The sequence below is a fragment of the Marmota marmota genome, unplaced genomic scaffold, assembly GCF_001458135.2.
Source record: "Marmota marmota marmota unplaced genomic scaffold, marMar, whole genome shotgun sequence".
NCBI lineage: Eukaryota > Metazoa > Chordata > Mammalia > Rodentia > Sciuridae > Marmota > Marmota marmota.
Window position 1 is genome coordinate 38,984,254 of NW_025999977.1, and position 22,115 is coordinate 39,006,368.

The window sequence follows — 22,115 nt, forward strand, 5'->3', positions numbered from 1 at the left end:
ATGTTTTGTACTTGACTCTATTTCTTGGACCTAGAACAGTGCTCAGTATGTGGTAAGCACTCAACGAATATTTGTTAAATAAATATTCTCTAAATGAACAAAGTAAGTTTCTGAGTTTCCCCTTGGTAAAATGCTGGACAGCACAGGACACTACCTGTTGGAGAAGTCCTAATGTAGGGCTGTAAGTGAATCCACAGCAAACCCCCACCCCTGAGGGCAGTCATGTCCTTTACAAGCTCCAAAAGATGTTTGGAACTCTGCCCAGGACACAGAAAGTGCTCAGCAGATATTAGTTACTGTTATTAGTATTATTTTCCCAGTTTCTGACACACATCGTCTCTCCCAAAACTCCTTGAAGACAAGACGTCAGGTGAGGTGGTGATAGGTAGACAGTGACACGCTCACTGTGTGCACCCAGCCTGCTGTGGCACTTTGCAGAGACCAGCTATCCTAACCACTGGCTTAGTCCATGGCCAGACCACAGAACTGGGTCACATCTCCAGAGGGAGGGCAGGCTGACCACAACTGGGGGCAGAGGCCTTTGTTTGTCAATAAGAGGACTTGGAAAGGTCAGTCTTCTGGGAGTGGTGACAAGGTCAACAAAAATCACACTACGATGCAAGTCAGGGGTTGTAAACAAAGAGCATGGCAGGTTAGACAGTGAGGGAACAGGCCTCCTGGGATGGAGCAATTTGGACACCGGATGCCTGACCAGAGGGGACGCTGTCCACCAGCTTGAGCGGATGGTTGCTGGAGGGAATGTGGACCCGCGGCTGCCAGCTCTTGTTTTTCAAGAGAAGCTGGAAACACGAACATTTATTTGACATCTTATTTCAGTTGGCAGCTGATCCAATTAAAGGCACAGTACGTCTTGGGCCCCCCAGTTTGCTTCTTTGGATAATTAACAGATGGAGAGCAGATCTTGTCCTCAGAGGTGCAGCAACGGTGCCGAGAGGTCAGGCAGAGAAGGAAGGTGAGAGAACAAGAGAGACAAGGCCAGGAGGTGAGTGGGAGCTCAGTGGGAAGTAACTGCAGGGAGGGCTGGGTGAGCCCCTCCAGCTCCCACTGCTCCCTTTCCTCCACTGCCAGCCACTTTCTCCCCTCGTTCCCTTTCTATGGGAATCTGCCTCATGACAGGTACTGTGACATCAGGGACACAGAGCAAGGCAAGACTCAGGCTCTCTCCTCAAGGAATTCAATAGAGTGGATTATAATTTCCCCCTTTCCTGGCACTGAAATAGGAAATGTCTATGACAGTTAACTAGAAAAAAAAATCCTAGATAGGCTATTGCAGTATGATCTCATTTAGGTTTGATATGTCACCTATGTCCCTGTGTATTGCTATATGTGAGAGAGTGAGCGTGTGAGGTGAGGCAGAGGAATAAGAGGTGAAGGGTTCTATTTTTTTTACACTGTATGTGTCCTATTATTTCTCATAGTCAATATGTAACACAAGTATTATTTGGAAATGAATTTTATGAATGTTTGCATATCTGATTTTTAAAGTTTTGTGGGAAAAGGGGGAGTCTATAGCAATTTAGAAAGTGTTGATTATGGTCCCAAATAAATGGCTGCACATTGGTCACCGAAAGTTCCAGGAACTCAAAGTAAAAGCATCAGCATTACAGATGCTTTTTTTTTTTTTCTTTTCCTTTTTAAATTCATTGTCTTCCACTGTTTTCCCTTCCTGTTTAGCACTCAAACCCAGCGAGGTTCACACCTCTCTTGGAGCAGACAGAAGCAGGCCTACAGGGGACCTCACTTTCAGGTTGGATCCTAAAGGCCGAGGTGCGAGGTGCCTGGCCGTGGACTGATGATTCCGGGGCTGGAGAACATCTAGACAGAGCTTCTTTCCATTGCTGTGGCCCCCCAGGGAGGAGGGGAGGGGGTGACAGCAGGAGCTGCCAGGCCTGACTCACTCATGAACTGGGGAGCCTTCAGACATGGGGCGGGAGGATGGAAGTTCCTAAGGGGTTGAATTTTAGGAATCTAATTTGGTGGAGATTTCTCTGCCCCAGGTGGAGGAATCCAGAGTCCTCCAGTGAGTGGGGTCACATCTGCTGGGCTCTGTAGTGTCAACATCAGCAGGAGACACAGGCTTAGTCAAGTCAACTTGCTGTCCAGACATGAGACCTCTTTCCTCACTGGTTTCCATCCCCCTTTCACACTGTTCTCGTGGTGAGTCCCCCCTTCGTCCGCCTCCACACACACAGGGCCCCACAGTTATAGAAAGAATAGAGCAAGAATGGGGAAGCTCCAGCCACCAGACGCCACTAGCCTAACGCCATTTCCTGGTGTTAATCCCCACCTCCACACACCAGGACCTCCTCACCCTCTGCCTGCTATACCTACACCCATGTTCATGCCATGGAGTTGCCAAAAGAATAGGGAAGGTTCTGGGCAGCCTGTCCCAGTGCTCACATAAAGGTGGCCTTCAAAAAGAAGTGGAGCCAACCCCAGCAGGGCTCAGTGTCCCAGAGAGGTTGATTATTCAAGAAGATGAGGTCGGAGGACAGACCTAAAATCTCTGGAGGCATTGGGTCTGCTGGCACTGACTAGGAAGTGGTGGCTTGAGGCCAGGCCTGAAGAAGAGGCTGAGGTTCAGGAAAGTATCACAGGGACAGGGAAGGATACAGGGAAGAACCTGAGGGGGTGAGTTGAGAGGAAGAACTGGAAAAGAGAGGACAGCGTCCTGGTTCAGGCTTGGGAGGCGTAAGATGGCCCAGAAATAGAGCAGAGGCTTGATAAGGAAGTGTCTGATCAGCTGCTGAGCCCTGCAAAGACCAGGGCAGGTGGGATTTGGGAAGCCATAACTGATGTGCCTGTGTGTGTAAGGGGATTGGGGTGCTCTGCTCTCTAGCTTTCTTCTCTCCAGATGGACCTTTCTTTGCACAATACCTTTCTTTCTCCTTTACTTGACCATATAAAATACACTAGAATTTGTGAGCAACAAGCACATGAAAAGATGCTTAATAACTATTAGGGACATGCCAATCAAAACCACAATGTGGTGCTACTTCATACCCATTAGGATGGCTACCATTAAAAAACAGACACCAACACAGATCAGAAAACATGCATTGTTAAGGATGTGGAGAAATTGGAAGTCTGTGCATTGTGGGTGGAGATGTGAAATGGTGCAGCCACTATGAACAACAGCATGGCGGGTCCTCAAAAAATTTTTAAAAATTACCAAATGATCTAGTGACTCTACTTCTGGATATATATCCCAAAGAATTGAGAGCAGGATCTTGAAGAGATATTTGCACACCCATGTTCACAGCAGCTCACAATAGTCAGAAGGTAGAAGCAACCCAATTGTCCATCAATGGATGAACAAAAGATAAATAAAATGCGGTATAGCCATACAATGGGACATCATTCATCATTTAAAAAGGAAAGAGATTCTGGCACATAAGGACATTACGCTGAGTGCAATGAGACAGTCATGAGACAAATACTGTCTGATTCCACTTATTTGAGCCCTCTAGAGAACTTGAACTCAAAGAAGCAAAGAGGTATGGTGGTTACCAGTGGCTGAGGAAAAAGGAGAATGAGTTGTGCCTTGGTGGATGGAGAGTTGCAGTTTTATAAGATGAAAACGTTCTGGATGTTGGTTGCACAGTAATGAGAATATACTTTTCACACCAAACTGTAGACTTTAAAATGGTCAAAAATGGTTAATTTTATGGGTATATGTTTACCCCACTTGTAACTAAAATATTTTTAAGTTGGTAAAGGTTGATGTATTTTTAACTTACAAAGCATGCAAGGAGTTTTCTTTATCTTACAAAAATAAAGTTTAAAAGGTTGCTTTAAATTTTTGTGCAATACTTGATTTATCAATGGATTTAATTTATTAATGAGAAGCTCCAAAGATTTCTCCTCACTGATGTAGAGGTAAACTTTCATTTGGTTTAATTTATGAAAACATTCAGAACCTCCTGGATTTTAGGATTTCTTCTTTTCATATAATGCTCTCTCCAGATAAAACATTCTGCCTAATTACCAGCAGCTCATTCAGAGTCTACCTGTATCAAATTCCGTCTCCTTCCCCAAGCTACTTAAAATACTCACAGTTTCCAGGTGGCCAATGGCTGCCACAAGTTTAATGTCTGAAGGCCTCAGAGAGTGGACTGTGAAGACAAGAACCCACATGGCAAGGTCAGATCTATATTCCCCACAATGTAGACCATGGGGTGCAGGGAGCAGACCCTTATCTCACAAGCCTTGCACAGTTGCTGAGGTTCAGTCTATTGCTTTAGGAGTGGAAAGCTGAAGATCAGGCAGTACTGAGAACCATGTTGGAAGAGAGGCTCTCCTCTCTCTGAATGCCATACTGTTACCTGGATGTGGGTTCTCCAAGCAGGTGTCCCATGGAAGGTCATACCTGATCTCTATTTTCCCCTCTCACTTGGTCTTCTGTCTGCCTCTCACTTCCTTCTACCCGATGGCTTAGTATTCATTTCTGGACCACCATTAATAAGAGGACAGCAGATTAAAATTAAAATCACCTGAGTACCCAATGCTTAACTTAGGCTGGAATAATATTTGTTATGGTTTAGATGTGAGTGTCCTCCAAAAGCTCATATGTGAGACAATGCAAGAAGGTTCAGAGGAGAAACAGTTTGGTTACGAAAGCCTTAACCCAATCAATTAATTAATCTCCAGATGGGATTAACTGAGTGGTAGCTGAAGACAGGTAGGGTATAGCTGGAGGAGATGGGTCAATGGGGGCATGCCCCTGGGGTACATTTTGTATCTGGAGAGTAGAGTCTGTCTGCTTCCTGATCATCATGTGAGCTGCTTCCTTCTGCCATAATGTTCAGCCTCATCTCAAACCCTGAGGAAAGGAGCCAGCTGCCTATGGATTGAGACCTCTGAAACCGTGAGCCCTCACATACTTTCCTCCTCTACAATTGTTCTGGTCAAGTCTATTAGTCACAGCAGTGGAAAAAGCTGACTAAAACAGTACCCAAAGCCTGTGAATACACAGAAAGAGCAGATGCACGTTGTATGTAAACGATACCCACGGGAACCTCCTCGACCCACTTGAGTGACCAGCATTTTTAGAAACTATCTCCCTAGAAACCACTGACCAAACTTCCTGCTTGCATTATGGGAGTATTTAAATGTAACCTCCTAAAGATGCCATTTCCTAAAAAGCACACCTGCTTTTTTTCTACCCAAGGTCTTTACACAGCATAATAATGAGAACAGCAAGTTTAACTGGAAATGCTGATCAAGTCAGTACAGTGTAAGTATACATAAAGCCATTAAACTTAGCCAGCCATTTAACATGGTAAAGCCAGAGAAGGAGACCAGCTCAAGAGCAGCAGTAATAATATCCAGGTATTAGGCAAAGCTAGCTCAGGATAAGGGGAAATGGTTAGAATGGCCACTTTACAGAAAATGTGGAAGCCACATGAGTGACAAAGCTCCAACCCACAGCTGCCGTGACATTGTCTACCCACAGGGAGGTGAGATCCTAGAGGTTGTTCCAACCAAGAAAGGCACTGTGGCCCCGAATTGCTTTTGTCCCTGAGGTGTGTGTTGGACTCTGTCCCTCCTTAGAAATGGCTGAGGGGGAAACAGGCATTTTATGAGGGACTGAGGATGAAGAGGGAGAATTAAATGGCCAAAAGGTACAAGAAAAGTAGGGTTGGAGACTCTGCTAGCCACATCAAAGAGAAGATGCTGGGCCCTTCCTGCTCGTGGCCAATGGGCACATACCTGATTTAGAAGACGCACTCGATCCGCCTGGGGTGCACAGGATTGGTAAATTCTTCAGGGTCTGCAACTGAAATCAAACATCTGAAACATCAGCTGCCTTATATGGGAGTAGCGCAGGTTTGGAACACTTTGTATAGAAATGACCGCACACTTGTTCTATCTAGGTTCAAAAACCCAGAAGCAACAACTGCCCATGGTCACATTCTTCTAACTCCATACCTGGTTGCCCTGGTGAGAGGAGACAGTGTCTATTGATAATGTTTTAGTAGGTGGCGTATAAGGATGTTCCAGAACAGTAGGGTGGATGGGGGCAGGGAACAGATAATGAAAAAGAATAAAATTTTGCTCTTGGGTTAATGGAGAAGTTCTGGAGATGGATAGTGGCTAACGGATACATAAGAATGTGAGTGTGCTTAATCCCATTGAATGGTACACTCAGTTAAAACAATAACTTTTATGTTGTATACATTACTACAATGAAAAAGACATAATTAAGAAATCCAGTACACCTACATTAAAAATTATTTCTTAAATTTATTTATCATCACTTTCCCTCTTTTATTGTGATTATACAAAAGAAACCATATGAGCCCTTATGTTCATTTTATGCTGAAACCTAGATAAACTCGAAACTGGAAGACTCTTGTGTCGCCATCAGATGGACTGCTGAGAGCGACCAGCACTCACATCCTCAAGGCCACTTGGGCCTCTGCAGGTGCTGCTAAGAATCCAGAGCAGCTTCCGTCTCAGGGAATAACAAAATTTAGGGAAGGGAGATGGTGTATTTTCTCCCCAAATTGAGAGTAGAAGGGGAAATACTCCAACTTGGGAGGGGGGTCAGTTTGCAGTAAATCAAGTACTGGACCACATCTCAGGACCACAGAAGGACCCAGTGAATTTCTCTTGGTTACAGTAAGAAATACAGCATTTACTCTCATGTCTTATCTTATGGATGTTCTGGGAAGACCTTATCCAGATGCTTTCAGATAACTCACAACATCTGCTTCAAGGCTCACAGAGATAACAAGTCTATTTATAACGCTTGGTGGACACTTCTGGGAATCACCCACTCAGTCTGGGATGATGAGCCCCAAATTCCAGGAGATATGGTTACGGCCTGCCAGTCAGCCACTGTCCTAGGGGAGCAGCTCATCTTGCCCATCCCCTCCAGGTCTCAAGAAGAGGCCATTAACCTGCACCCAGACTTGGATTTGTCCTCTACCAGGAACACACCTCCCACCAGGAATAGCCCTCACCTTGGGCCATTGCTGTCCTTCCAATGTGTTTTCTTCAGGAGAAGAATAGATTTGGGTGGTCCCTTTAATAAAAAAAAAAAAAAAAAAGAAGCAGCAAAAATAGTTCAGATATTTTAGCTGAAATTAACGCCCACTCACCCACCCGTACTTGTGTCTTCCACGCCCTTCCTCCCAGCCCTAACTATGTGCCCAGCTCAATGGTGACCTTTGTATTAAGAAAACCCCAATTCCATTCCTCCTGCCATCAGACACTGTGCTTCCATTAATGGGAACTACAGGGCAGTATCCCAGGTTGAAATGCAAAGGTATTTATTACCTGAGAGGGGTCAGCAATCACACTGTGTCACGCACAAGCACATTATCACAGATTGCCTCGTTGATTCCTTATCAAGAGGCAGAACTTTCCATGAAGGTAATATTGGACAAACTGTTATTGTTTGTGGATCCAGGATAAATCAGGGAAGGCAAAGGACATTCCAGAATAGTCCAAAGTGTGATGTGATCTTAGCAAAGCTAACCATGAAATTTCTAGCAAAAACAACTGTACTAAGTACCCAGACAGGGGCTGTGTCCAAGGGTCTTGTTGAATGTGAGGCAAAGGGAGAAGATTCTTGTCCCACTTACTTTGTTTTTTTTTTTTTTTTTTTTGGGGATAATCAAACTTTTTAATCTCCCTTTACACATTATATTAACATCCATATTACAAGGCATTCCATTCACAAATATTACAAATTGATAAAAACTTCACACATACCCCCAAAAAGTCTATACCAGATTCAGTCACTTTAGTAAATCATTAAAATAATAAAAGTAATGAAAACATATCATAATTCTCTTAAAGCAATAAGGTCTGAGGCACTCTGGGAAAGATGTTCTCTTACAAGGATATGTGTCAGTGGCATCAAATTGTATTACCAGAAAGTTATCAGATACCCAGTAATCAAGTACACACTAACAAGGACTTGATGATCTGATTCCTCTTCACTGGATAAACTTCTATTTGGACAGTTGCTGAAAGGAACACAGACACTGGGCAGCTGAGGTCACTGCTAATGAGTCAACTAAGCATTAGATGAGGCGGTTTTTATTTTATTTTATTTTTAATTCCCAGCAAACCAAGGACAGCTGCATCCCTACTGCAGGTTACAGTACTCAAAGAAGTTCCTTTCTCTTCACTGTCGGGATTACTCTCACAGCCCACCTGACTTACTGTGCTCACAGCTAGAGACATCTCAGAACTCTTTACCCATCACCCTCTACAGTGCAACCTCCACCCTTCTCTGAGTATCTTCAAGGTATGCCCTTGAAATAAAAGAGAGGGAAAAAAGGAGGTTTTCTACCTCCCATTTCTGACCAAATAAAGGTCTGAAAATAGTGTATTACAAATTCCTGTGCCCCGCAACAGCCAGCCACCACATGGAGCATAGCTATTTTTGTCATAAACTAGACTTTAAAAAGCCTGATAACCTTCTTCCAAAGTGAATTTTACCACATTCATTCACTGACACAGAGTCCACATTGGAGAGAAAGTCTCACTGAGTGAGTGCTTCCCTACACACAATTACCAGGATAAATAATTAGCATTAGGAAGGGAGGAGGCCAATTCCCAACTAGGAATTAAATCTCTACAAACTATAGATCCACTTATGACAGCAAAAAACCCTGTCAGAGCAGAATCAACCCAAACCAAGGTCACATAGTGTTCGGTAATTACATACATGGAATTTAAAATGTATGCATATATATTTCCATATATATATATATAATTTAAAAAATCTGGAGCAACACGTGTTGCTAAAGTTTCAAGGATTCTCATCTTCAACATTCGCCTGGAAAGCAGCTGGCTCCTGATAGCCAGTTTGTGGCAGTGATTAAAGCAACTATAGAAGCAGGTCTAAGAAAAAGTGCTCAAGGGGCAAATAAGAAAACGGGTATGCAGAGAATGGGAAGGGGGCTGGGATGGGGAGGGGGTACTGAAAGGAGTTGAACAAGGTTTCCTTTATTCTTCTCAGCTTTTTCAGACCCAAGACAAGCTCTTGAAGATACATATCAAATGCTGTGTCCTTCCTTATCTATAGTCAAAACAAAACAAGTGATAAAAAATTGCCTCATCCTTTCTGTACTCTCAATAAAATGCATAGTACAGTAAGAAGGCATTACTGAGATGTGCCATCTTAGGAGAAATTAAAATTGGGACATGAAGTGAGGCAGCGCACTATCAAGTCGCCGGGTTAGGATTTCACAGCCAGTGTCCGTTACCAGCAGCGTGTGCTCAAACTGAGCAGACCGTTTCCCGTCTCTTGTCACTGCAGTCCAACCATCTGGCCAGGTTTCATCCTGCCATCCACCTTCACAAATCATTGGCTCAATTGTAAACACATGGCCCGATTTCATCACTCCAACTGCTTTGTTTTTGGCATAGTGGGGTACATTGGGAGCTGTATGAAAAAGCTTGTGTATTCCATGCCCACAGTAGCTTCGAACAACTGAAAATCCATTTGCTTGAGCATGCTTCTGAATAATATTTCCCAATTCTCTGTATCGAACACCAGGTTTCACTGCATCGATGACTTGCATAAGACACTCGTATGTGGTCTGAACTAATTTCCGTGCTCCCTCATCCACATCTCCAACAAAAAAGGTCTCATTCAGGTCCCCATGATAACCATTGCGATAAAGAGTGATGTCCACATTAACAATATCACCTTCTTGCAAAGGTCGTCTGTCTGGAATTCCATGGCAAATGACTTCATTCACTGAAGTACAACAAGACTTTGGGAAATTATACTAATTCAGGGGAGAAGGATAGCAATTTCTTGCAATGCATGCTAAGTGTACAGCATGATCTATTTCTTCAGTAGTTACACCTGGTTTAATCATCCCAGCAGCAATATCCAGCACTTCTCTAGCAAGCCTACATACAAGTCGCATCCCTTCTATGTCTTCAGATGAGAGTAATTTAATTTGAGAAGTACCTTTAAGAGCCTGTTCAGATTCAGACATTCCTAAGGGATGATCAGCATAATCCGGTCTTTGAATATAACTTGGCACTGGCCTTGTTGGCATCAGTGGATAATGTGGTCTGAGTTTACCAGTATATCGATAACCTGCCCAGGGGTCAGTGTTTATATCACCTTCTACAGTCCAGGAAGACACTTCCCGCTTTGCCTTTTCATCTTTTGCTTTCTTATGTAGTAACTTGTGCGTAGCCCAACTTCCTTTAAAACATTCCTGCGCGGGGCAGCCGAGCTGCCCACACCTGGCGTCACCGCCCCCGCGGAGGATGCGCGGCCGGAACCGGCCTGTCCCACTTACTTTGGGCCAGTCTTTTTAAACTTTTTATTTTATTAAAAGTAAAAATTAGGTTTACTTTTCAAATTATAATTTACGTATAATAAATTGGACTCATTTTAAATGTGCAAGTTGTTTTCCCATAAAACATTTAGCTTAACTATATAAGTGGTCAAATTAACAGCACTATAAATAAAGAAAACAAAAAATTACTAACAATGCATTTACTCTCAGCCTCATATGTGACTTCATCTATCTGTTCATAATCTCATGACCACTATTAAACATACTTTTCATTCAGTTTAATCAACATACACACAATTTTGTATCCTGCCAGCTTTTTAAAAATGTTTATAGTTGTAGACGGACACATTACCTTTGTTTTATTTATTTGTTTTTATGTGGTGCCGAGGCCCAAACTCAGTGTCTCACACATGCTAGGCAAGTGCTTCTACCACTGAGCTACAACTCCTGACCCCACCAGCTTCCTTTAAATGTTATTTTGTGAGTATCTTTGCTGTTACATAATCTTGTACTTATTCCAACTGCTACATGACACATTGATGATCCTGATATTTGATCAACACTTCTGATCTGCTCTGAATTCTCTCCACCTGGTTTTCCTTTACAAGGGAAAAAAAACCCAAAGGGCATCACACAATACCTCAGGAAAGCATTGACTTGGGGGACAAGGCTTGATTTCTTTTCCATTCCAGCCTTCTTCTGCAGCTTTACTTTTTGACCCTGAAAATAATTTATCTAGTGTTTCATGAGGAGAGGCAGTACATTTCTATTTTCTGCCCACTGTGAGGTCAGGCCCTTCTTCCCCAGGGAAGCTGACCCAAGGAACAATGGCCGTAACCTGTCTCCAGATCTCAGTGATCCTTTTGAAATTCCCAGAAGCAAGCTTTCTGAGCAGAAAGAGCCCCACTATGGGAAAGTATAACGGTGTGGACAAGTTCAGAGTGCTGGAAAAGGCTGGAACACAGGGTTTGTAACCGCAGCACAGGGAAGAGTGGGCAGGGTAGACAGGGCTGCCCAGACAGACTGTAGAGACAGGGCTGTAGAGCCACAGATGCCAGGCTAGCCCAGGAGTGACTGAGAGCCTTAACTGCTCTGAAGAAATGACTTTAAGGTGTATTTTAAGATGATCATCACTTTGGGAGTAGCAGGGTAGATGAGTTATCAGGGCAGAGATTAGAGACTATTTTGGTAATATTTAGATAAAAATACAAATGGCAGCCATCACTTTCATACAGAACTCTCTGTACCAGGCACTGTTCTAAGCACTTACACAAAACAATCCATTTAATCTTCACAACAATTTTGAGACAAATACCATCATCCCATCTTACAGATAGGACAGTGAAGCCCAGAATGTTAAGTGGCATTTTCAAGGTGCTACAGCTAGCAAATGGTGACTAATGGACTTGGAAATGGTAATCTGACTGATCCAGCTCCAGGGGTCCTGCTTGGAATCAACAAGCTAAGTGCAAGCCCCATGCCCAAGATCTATGCCGTGGCTGGCCAATTCTGTCTACAAAGGCCATCTAGTCCATATTTTGGGTTTTGTAGACCACAGAGCCTCTGTTATAACTAATCAGCTCTGCTACTGTATTATGAAAGCAGTCATAGGCCATGTGTAAACAAATTAACTTTATCAATGGAACTACAACTTGGATTCCAAAGAAATTTCAGGTGTCATTAAATACTGTTTACTTATTTATTTATTTTAACAACCAATTGAAGATGTAGAAACCTTTGTGGCTATTAACAAACTGATTCTAAAGCATATATGGAGGGGCAAAAGACCCAGAATGGCCAATGTAATGTCAAAGGAGAACAAAGTCAGAAGACTGATCCTATCCAATTTTAAGACTTGCTATAAAGCTATGTTAATCACACAATGTGATATTGGCATAAGAAAACATGAATAGATCAATTTGAACAGAACAGGGAACCCCGATAGACTTACATAAATATAGTTAACCTTTCTTTGATAAAAAGCAAAGGTGCCAGGAGCAGTGGCACCCACCTAGAATCCCAGCAACATGAGAGACTGAGGAAGGAGGATCTCAAGTTCAAGGCCATCCTTAGCAATTTAGTGAGAACTTGTCTCAAAATAAAAATTAAAAAGGGCTGTGGATGTAGCTCAATGGTAAGGCACCCCTGGGTTCAATCCCTAGTACCAAATAAATAAATAAATAAGAAACAGCAGGGTTGGGGTTGTAGCTCAGTGATAGAATGCTTGCCTCTCATGCGTGAGGCACTGGGTTCAATCCTCAGCACCATATGAAAATAAATAAATAAAATATATTGTGTCCATCTAAAAATAAATAAATAAATAAGAAACAGCAAAGGCAACACAGTAGAGAAATGCTTTAACAAATGGTGTTGGAACAACTGGATGCAGACATGCAAAAAAAGAGAAGAATTTAAAGATCACTTTTAGCTTTGGGGTTATATAAAATTATGCAATAGATTGGATTTGGCCCAGGGGCCACAGTTTGCCAACCAACTCCTGATCTAGACTACTACTGAAAGGAGGTCATACAGGTGAAACCGGAGGATGGCATTGCTGGTGATTAGCACCAGCCCCCTCAGGGTGGGATGGTCAAAGTGAAATTGTGAATTCCATAGAATGAACAGTGAACACCAAAACCTAAACAGGCAGCTCTTATATCTAAACACAGCAAGAAGGACCCGGAGAAGGGCTTATGGGAGCTTCCTCAGTACCTTCAGGACTAGGTACCAAGGGCACTTGCCTTGATTATGTGGCCCCCAAACCAGCTGGGCCAGCAGAGACAGGCCACCACTTGTCAGAATAGCTGGAGCTACTCAAACAAGAAGGCACTACCCAGGGTACTGGTCCACACAGGTGCCAGGAATCATGGTGCACATGTGGCACGCATAGAGGGAGAGGTTAAAAGTTTAGACACTCTTGGACTTGTCAACCTCAGTTTCCTCACCTATAAATTAAACCTGGTAATACCTTTCTCATGCACTTGTGAGAACTAAATGCATGTAAACACATAGCACAGTGTCTGACACACAGAAAGATGTACTAATTGGTAGTTATAGTCATTATAATCTTAGCATCAGAGGCGGCTGACATGGATAATCTTTCAGCTCCTTCCAGCCTCAGTATTCTGGGATTTCAAGTTAAATGCTCCAGAGTCCCTGTGTTTAACTTGATGGTGTGAGTCATGCATGCTAACTGCCCTGGGATGTCACAGAGGCTCTACCTGGAATCTGAACAGGAGTGTCCAGACCTGAAAACCCAAGTGGATACTTAGGGCTCTTCAACTATGTCCCCACTGACTCTTAGAAAGACTTGGGTCCCATTCCCATTCTCTGTTCCTACCAGGTATATGGGAAGAAAAATTCTTGCCTGTTTCCAAAGTACCCTGAGACACTGTGGAAGAAATTATCAAAACACTTGTGGCATCATTGAACCCAAATCACAAGACCCCAAGGGAACTCTTCAAGCTCATGAATCTATGAAGGGCTTTGAGCTCCTTGAAAAATCTCCACCTCAGTAATGTCAGCAAGGGAAAAATACATGTATTTTTTCCACTCTAATGGCAATGAAAGAGAAAAACACCTGTGCACACTCAGAGGAACACCTGGCTGAGCTCAGTCATCCAGGCAGCACAGAGCTGCTACCTCAGGGTCTGAAACTGAAAAAGAGCCATTACAGCACCTGACCCGAGACACACCTTCTAAAGCAGTGTCTGTTGACCCCTCCCCAGCTGCCTGGACCACCCCTCCACAGATTCAGATTTGATTGACCTGGGTGGGACCTGGGTGAGCTGTGCATGGGCAATTTAAAAAGTCCTTCAGGTGACATTCATGAGCTTCTAAGGTTAAGAGCCTGACTTTACAAGGAAACCCAAATTGTTTAGCCCAGCAGCTGGCCAGAGATGGGCGGGGTAATTTCACAAACCAAATTAGAGCAGCACATGCTGTCTAATTTGTAGATTTCCTTGATGTTTGTCCACTTATTTTGTGTCCGGAGCACAGTTTTCCTCCCTTGAGCCCTTCCTTGAGGAAGGACAGCCACTTGCTGACCTTGGTCAAGGATTTCATCCTCACCTATAAATGGAGTGAGACTTCCCTGCCTTCTTCCTGGGGTTGTTGGGAGGATCAAAGATCAGAAAACTGCTGTGGAAGCAGGAGAGGGCAGTCGGGACACTCGGGAGGTGCCTGGTCTTCTTGGATGAATGGAAGGTGCGTCCCCTGGGCACTAAGGAGGGAGGTCAAGGACAGTACCATGGAACTGAGGTCATGCCTCAGTGCACAATAAATTCTTGGGTCCTTTGTGAAGGGTAATGACCTCACAGCAACTCTAGAGGCAGGGTTTATGAACCTCTTGGCATTTTTAGAGACTCAGAGAGGCCACAGGCTCCCAGACACCATGCCAGCAAGGGGAGGGCAGGCCTCAAGCCCGCACTGCCATCCGCTAAGCAGAAAGCCATGCTGGTGAGCAGGGAAGGGGCAGATGGAAGCCAGCAGTGTGGTCCCCGCACCAAGTTGGACTGTAAGCAGGTCCTCTGGGTGACTGTCAATTCTCGTTCATATGCAGGGCCTGTGGGCAGCTGTGAACCTGTGAGCCGTTCCCTTCCTGTGACCAACTGTGGGACTAAGTCAGAAAACCACGAGTCATGCCTGGCTGCTGCTCTGACCTCAGAACTCCAGGAGCTCAGAAGAGCACAGGCATCCTCTCTGTCAGGTGATGCTGGGTCAGTCACATGCCACAGCCAATGGAAGGTGACACCAGGGCCCAGAGAGCCTCTTTAGGGCAGCTCAGTTGGCTTCTGAATATTTATCTCTGAATTCTAGAGCCGCTGATGGGGCAGGCCTCTGAGACTACCTTGTTTGCTGCCTCAGAAAACTGGGATCCAGAGAGGCTAGCAAATGTGCCCAGCCCACTGGGAAGTGGCTAACAGAACACGGGTGGAACTCAGTTCTCTTTAACCTAGTCTGGGGTATGCCTTCCTGGAGACCACAGACTTTTTTGAAGGAAGTTATAGGAAGTCTGGTCTTCCACCCCGAGTTGCCAGCGTGTGGGAAATGTTTTCTGTGCTATGTCTATGAGACCAGTATTTTCAACTGTCAATCCAGGTTTACTAAGAATGATCGAGAATTAACAATGTCACCACCTGTGGATAGCCTCAACATCTAGTCTGAGGACATTACAAAAACCATAAGAGATAGTTTGAAAAATCCCAAGCCACCATTCTCTGAACACTGTGTCCTGTAACAGTGGCCAAAGGCAGACACTTCCACCCATTCCAGGATCCATTCTCTAAAGAGACCAGTGAGTGGGGCCTTCGTCTCCATCCCCTGGTGCCTACTCCATATCCAACACCATACCTCCTGGGCCCCAAAGAGGAGGCAGTCCCGACAGGAGAGGGCATATCCAAAGTTGACCAGCGGTTTTGCCTTTGAGGTTGATTTACTTTGAGATTGTACTTTTTCAACTTTTTTAGGGGGACAGTTGAAGCAGACCCAGATCTAAGTCTCATGGTTCCAGAGTTCTGCCTCCTTCTATCCAAAGTCCCTCCATAACCACTCCCTGCTCCAGGTCTGCCTCAGCCACTGCAGGTCAAGGCTGGATGAAAGCAGGGGTGATGATCCAGAAGCCCCCAAGAGAAAGGGAATCTCGGGGAACTATGAGGGGGCCTCACAGTCTCGCCATCAGGAAGTTCTCCCAGAAAACAAATGGGAGGTTGTGGAGGAAGGAAGCCTTGCAACCACTGTTCCTACCAAGAAAATGGTGACCTGAGCAGGAGAAACACACTGGCCTTTCCCAGAGCCCAGCAAACTGCCTGCTGGGGGCTGGAATGTCACTCAGGAGTAGAGCACTTGCCTAGCCCGCGGGAGGCCTCCCTTCACCAGTTTGTCGTCTCTTCCAACATATGACCTTTTATGTCTGAAGCTGGCAGACTCATCTTGCTTAAAATACCACTTATATCATGTCACTCCCCAGCTCAAGAGCTCTTAATAGCTCCCCACTGCCCACTACAGCAAATCTAAACTCTAGACCAGCCATGTGATCTTGGGTCAGTCATTCAACCTTTATTTTATAATTATAAAATAAAAGATCAAGCTTAAATCATTTTGGAAGTCTTTTAAAGCCCAAAGACACTCTGATCATATTATTCTCCTTGTGCTGAGATGTCAGCATCTCACAGAATCCATCTCTTCCCTCCCCCCTTAAACCAAGCCCTGCTCTAGTCCAGCCAGCTTGCTCCCTGCTCCTCAGCCTGTGGAGAGCTCCACTCCCCCTATGGGTGCATGACTCCCTCCACTTGCACACCTTCTAGGTTTATTTTAGTCACTCTATTTGCAGCACTCAAGGAGTTCACCTCCCTCTTGAGAATTCTCCAGCCCACATCCATCCCTAGATTGGTTCCTGAGACCCAGTGACTCCTATTACAGCGACTTGCACCTATTTGGGTGCTTAATTCTTCTCCAGTAGCTTTCTGCAGATCCATTCTCTGTCCCCAGAGGGTTCCTCAGAGTTGGGTTAGTGTCTGCCAGTCAGGCTCAGCCCAACTTGTGTCCTTTGAAGGGTGCTCAGCTAATGGACAGCAGCGAAACCACAACTTGATGAAAAGGATGATTGACAGGGAAGTCCTAGAAATCTGTAAGTCACAGGTGACATTTTGGGAAAGCAGAGCTCCTGAGGCCCCACAGAAAATTCCAAACCTGTGCTGGCTGCTGAGGGCAGGCATTTGGAAGTCAATGCAGAGGAGGTGAGGTAGGGATCAAGGCAAGTGATGTAGAGAGCCTGACATGACACCTGAGTTCCAGCCACATAGGTGACCTAGCAGGTGCCCTTCCCTCTTGCGTCAATAATCTGAAATTCTTGAGCCACCAAAAGTTCTCTGACATGCCTCTGCATTCTTATTTAGAAAGATAGTATTCCTAGAGGGAGAGAAGCCAAATTCTAGGAAGGACTCCGACTTCTTGCAAAACAAACATGAAACCTCTTTACCTGCTTTAGTAGGGAAAAGGTATTTCTTTGCTCTCACAATGAGTTCATCCCCCTCCCACTCCTGGCTGCAAATTGACAGGCCTGTCATGGGTGCGTTACCAAGGCAACAAGTTTTTATTCACAGGCACAGCAATCTCCTGGGGAACTTCTGACCCACTCGAGGAAAATGAAATTCTAGAAAAAAATTGTATTTTATTGGATACAGTGATTCCTTGCCAACTTGCTTTTGCCAATTGCAGTTTGGAGATAATGCTCTTTCTGTTTTACAAGCTGAAATTTTGAAAGTAGGAATCTGTTTTCGTATGTTTTGTTTCTTGAGTCTACTTTGAAATTTAAACAGAAGTTTAATTTTGGTTCTTTCCTCCCTTGGACTCTATTGTCACACAGAGGGCTGGCAAATGGCCCTGGCTCTGGACTCAGACTTGGAACTGAATTCAGGCTCCATTATTTACTAGCTGGATGACCTTGTGCAAGTCACCTAACTTCTCAGTTTTCTCATCTGTAGAATGGGGGTCATGGGAGCTGGTACATAGTCAGCTCTCTGCACCTGTGCATTCTGTACCCACAGGTTCAACTGGCTGCAGATTGATAATATTTGAATAAAAATGCATCTACATTGAACACATAACAGATGTTTTCCTTATCATTATTCCATCAATAATACAGTATCATAGCTATTTATATTAAACTAGGTATTAAGTCATCAAGAGATAACTTAAAATATACAGGGCATGGGAATACACAAATTCTATGCATTTTATATGAGGAAATTGTGCATCGTGGAAACATGACTGTTAGGGGTGGGGTTGTCCTGGGACAATTGTAAGTAAGTGCTTAACATGGGACTTGATTGTTTTAGGGAACCTCACACAATGAATCTAGTTTGAAGTCATCCTTGAATGATAATGTTCCCAGTGCCCAACAGAATGAACATTTATATACTCTTTGAAGATTGTTACCTTCATTCTAGGCCTCAAAAAATCTCACAAATAAACTTTTAAGAAGTCTGAGTAGCATACAAAAAAAGTAACCAAGCACATAAAGAAAAAAAGATATCCATGTGCAAGAAGTAGCAGGGGAGGAAAAAAAAGCTCAAACAGATCACAAAAAGTGGGTGCTGAGGGCTGGGGATGTGGCTCAAGTGGTAGCGCACTCGCCTAGCATGTGTAAGGCACGGGGTTCGATTCTCAGCACCACATAAAAATAAAATAAAGATATTGTGTCCACCTAAAACTAAAAAATAAATATTAAAAAAAAAGTGGGTGCTGAAATTACCAGACAAAAACTATAAAATGGCTATGGTTTAAAAACAATTTATACTTGAGGTTTTTATAGAAAGCCAAATTACATAAAAATTGTAAATTTGGTAAAGAACTAAGTGTAAATGTGAAAAATAAAATTACCAATTCTCAAAATCTTCAATGATCAGCTTTAATAGCGAGTTAGACATAACTGAAAACGAATGAATAAATTAAATATATCATAATAAATTACTTAGAATGTGTATAGAAAAAGATGGTTACATTGGAAGAGAGGATAAAAGACATTGTACATGAAAAAGCCAAATAAAAAACATTTTATCAGCATTGCCTCCAAAACAGAATTAGTGGAATAGAGGCAACAATTCAAGAACTACTGACCAAGAATTCTTCAAAACTGACAAAGGTGTGAAGCCAAAGATCCAAGATACACTACAAATGCCAAGCAAGATAAACTCAGAGAAATTGATAAACTCAGAAACAAACATGCAATATAGACTGTGGTATGTTTTTCCAAAGAGGACCATGGCATTTCCTCCCCTGTGCAAGGACTGGCCTTTGATAATGAAACTTGTAACTCCTCCCATCAAGCTGTGACGTCTATTTCCTTCCCCTTGAATCTGCGTTGGCCTTGAAACTTGTATTGACCAACAGAAGTGACTTTGGGACCTAAGCATTAGAAAGCCTGTGGCATCTGTTTGTGCTCTTTTGAAGTCTCCATGTAAAGAAGTTGAGACTGTGTGGAGGAGCACCAAGACACCACAATGTCCCCAAACATGTCCCCCTCCAAGTTAATTCCAGATGACACTATGGGGAAACAGGGACCAAATGTCTCTGCTGAATTGTGAGTAAATACAAAGGTTGCTGCTGTAAGTCTCCAAGATTTAGTGCAATTTGCTATGCAGCAAAAGATAACTCTGAAATACAACAACCAACTAAATAAAAACTTAGCTCCTGAAAAATATTAACAAAGTTGACAAACTTCTGATAACATGAATCACAGAAAAAGGAGGTTGGGGATGTAGCTCAGAGGTAAAGTGTGTGCTCAGCAGGCATAAGATTCTGGGTTCAATCTCCAGTCCCCTGCCAATAAAGGACAAAAAGGAAAAGGAAAAAGTCCCAAATAACCAGTTTCAAAAACAAAACATGTGTGTGTTGGTGGGGGGGGGGGCACATAACTGTAAAACCTGCAGATATTGAAGAGATAGTAACAGAATATCATACACAAATTGTATGCCAATTTTTAAAAAATCTACTCAAAGTGGACATACTCTTAGAATAAAACTTTCCAAAGCTAATTTAAAAAGAAATAGAATATATGACTAATTCTATAACCATTAAAAAATGGACTCGGTAGTCAATAAAAAATCTACCAAAAATAATATTACTAAACATCAGAGGGGAAAGTCCCATTCTTATTACATACTATTCCAGAAAACAGAATAGGAACATTTCCAAATTCATTTTATGAGAATTTATAACACTGAAACCAACATCCAGAAGGACAGTAAAAAAAAAAATTAAAATTCAATCTCATTCATGAGCACATAAGAAAAAAAATTCTAAGCAAATGTTAGCAAAGTTCAGCAATATATAAAAATAAAACATACCATGATCAACTTGAGTCTAACTAGAAACATATAGTTGGATCAAATCTATTAACATAATTTAACATAATAATAAATCTAAGGGGAAAGAATCACACTTGATTATTTTCATAGATGCTGAAAATACTGTTGCAAATTTAATATTGATTTCTGGGTAATACCCAATGAAATGGAAACTTATGACTACTTCCTTAATGTGACCACACATTATATATGCATTTATGTATCACTCCCAAAGGCCATCATCTACCTGAATAAGAAAATACTCATTTCCCATTGCTTTCGGGAACACTGAGACTACAGTCATTAGAAATATGAAAACATATTCAACTTCTTTTGTAGGAAAAATTAAAATATCATTTCTCGTCTGTGACATTTACCAAAATTCTAAGGCCTAGACACACACTTACCAGGTTGTAGAAAAATGGCATTTTAAAAAAAATGTTGTTTTTAGTTGTAGTTGAACACAATACCTTTATTTATTTATTTATTTATTTATTTAAAATAAATAAATGTGGTGCTGAAGATCGAACCCAGCATCTCACATGTGCTAGGCGAGCATTCTACCGCTGAGCCACAAATCCCTCACCGAAAAATGGCATTTTTATATACATATTTGGTGGAAATGTAAAAATGGTATAATCCTTAAGGAGTAAAATTTAATAATAACTAACAAAATTATATGTGTGTTTATCCTTTGACCCAGAAATCCCCAGTTCTGTGAATTTATCCTAAGCTATATTTCCAACAACATGAAAGAGACATAGTATAATAATGTCCACGACAGCATTATTCATAATAAAAAAAATATTAGAAACAACCCAAACCTTCATATCAGGAGACTGGTGGAATATATATATATATGATAGAATATTCTCAAGTTGGAAAAAATTAAAGAACTTAGATAGTTGACTTCATGATATATAGTTAAATGGGGAAAAAATCAAGTTGCAAAAACATATACAATAGGTTATCTTTTAAGATAAAGAAAATAAGAACACATGTTTTCAAAAAACAGAAGATGGAATTAGTGAAATTGATTACCTACAGGGTGGTAGAAATGGAATGGAAAGGTTAAATAAGGGGACAGAAGTTCTTTGAGTCTACCTTTTCTTATAATTTTCACTTTGGAATCATGTTAACATTTAAGTATTCAAAAAAATAAAGTGAAATCAACAAGAAACACTAAACTGAATATAAACAGACAAGTTTAACATGTCAATTACATAGTCATAACATAGAGGGGAATAAAAGATGCAATCCAAGTGATTTTGAACATAGTATTTCTATTAGACACCCCAAGTATGCTGGGTTCTAAGGACAAAAGAGCAGCAAAGAAATCCTGACCTTCATTTGTTCAGAATTGAATGTTGTTATTTTCATAACAATTCCACTATTATGTTGTACATATTATAGGATTTAGGAAAAAATAAATTCATCAATACATTTTATAACTTAGATTTGCTCTCCAGAAGGATAACATAGGCACAAAATGGGTGAAATAGAGGAGAAAGATTAATTCTGACTGAAATTAAAGATATCTGTATAAATTCATTGTATTTTTTTTTCCTAAGAAAACTATATTTCAAAGCTCTGTCACCCAAAGGGCCTAGACATAGCAACACTCCAGCAACAACAAACATTCCTAGCACGCAGACCTTGGTTGCTAAACAACATCCCTTACCAGTTGGAACTTTGAAGAAACAGCCAATTCCAGCAGTGGAAAATATGAGGTTAGCCATATTCCACGGGAAATAGGAAGTTAAACTTAGAATATCTTTTTCCATGAATTTCAAAAGTACTTGAAAATTGAGCACAGAGGCGTCACCTTGAAGGGGCTCTCATTGGCCAAATCTGCAATAGTAACTTGGGCATCAACATAAAAAATGAAGTCAAAAAGGGTGGCGCATGCTTGTAACGCCAGCTACTCAGAAGGCTAAGGCAGAAGGATCAAGAGTTCAAGACC

The 22,115-nt window shown here is 42.3% G+C and overlaps 2 protein-coding genes across 11 annotated transcripts in view; both read right to left on the reverse strand.

Annotated features, from left to right (window-relative positions):
* The window catches only part of Plb1 (phospholipase B1), a 129,982-nt gene that overhangs the window by 94,774 nt on the left and 13,093 nt on the right, over positions 1-22,115 (reverse strand). For all 10 annotated transcript variants that reach the window (XR_007348139.1, XM_048804612.1, XM_048804610.1 and 7 more), the window contains 3 exons: positions 6,990-7,051; positions 5,734-5,800; positions 4,078-4,136 (listed from right to left, as the gene is read on the reverse strand). Coding sequence is in view for 9 of the 10 variants with exons in the window: in XM_048804612.1 (XP_048660569.1) it covers positions 4,078-4,136; positions 5,734-5,800; positions 6,990-7,051 (188 nt within the window). In the remaining variant the exon portion in view is untranslated. The remainder of the gene's footprint in view (positions 1-4,077; positions 4,137-5,733; positions 5,801-6,989; positions 7,052-22,115) is intronic.
* LOC107137031 (methionine aminopeptidase 1-like) lies at positions 8,087-17,371 on the reverse strand. Its single transcript, XM_048804928.1, is given in 2 exon segments — positions 8,087-10,291; positions 17,284-17,371. Coding segments are annotated over 2 exon segments (1,206 nt in total). The 3' UTR covers positions 8,087-9,173.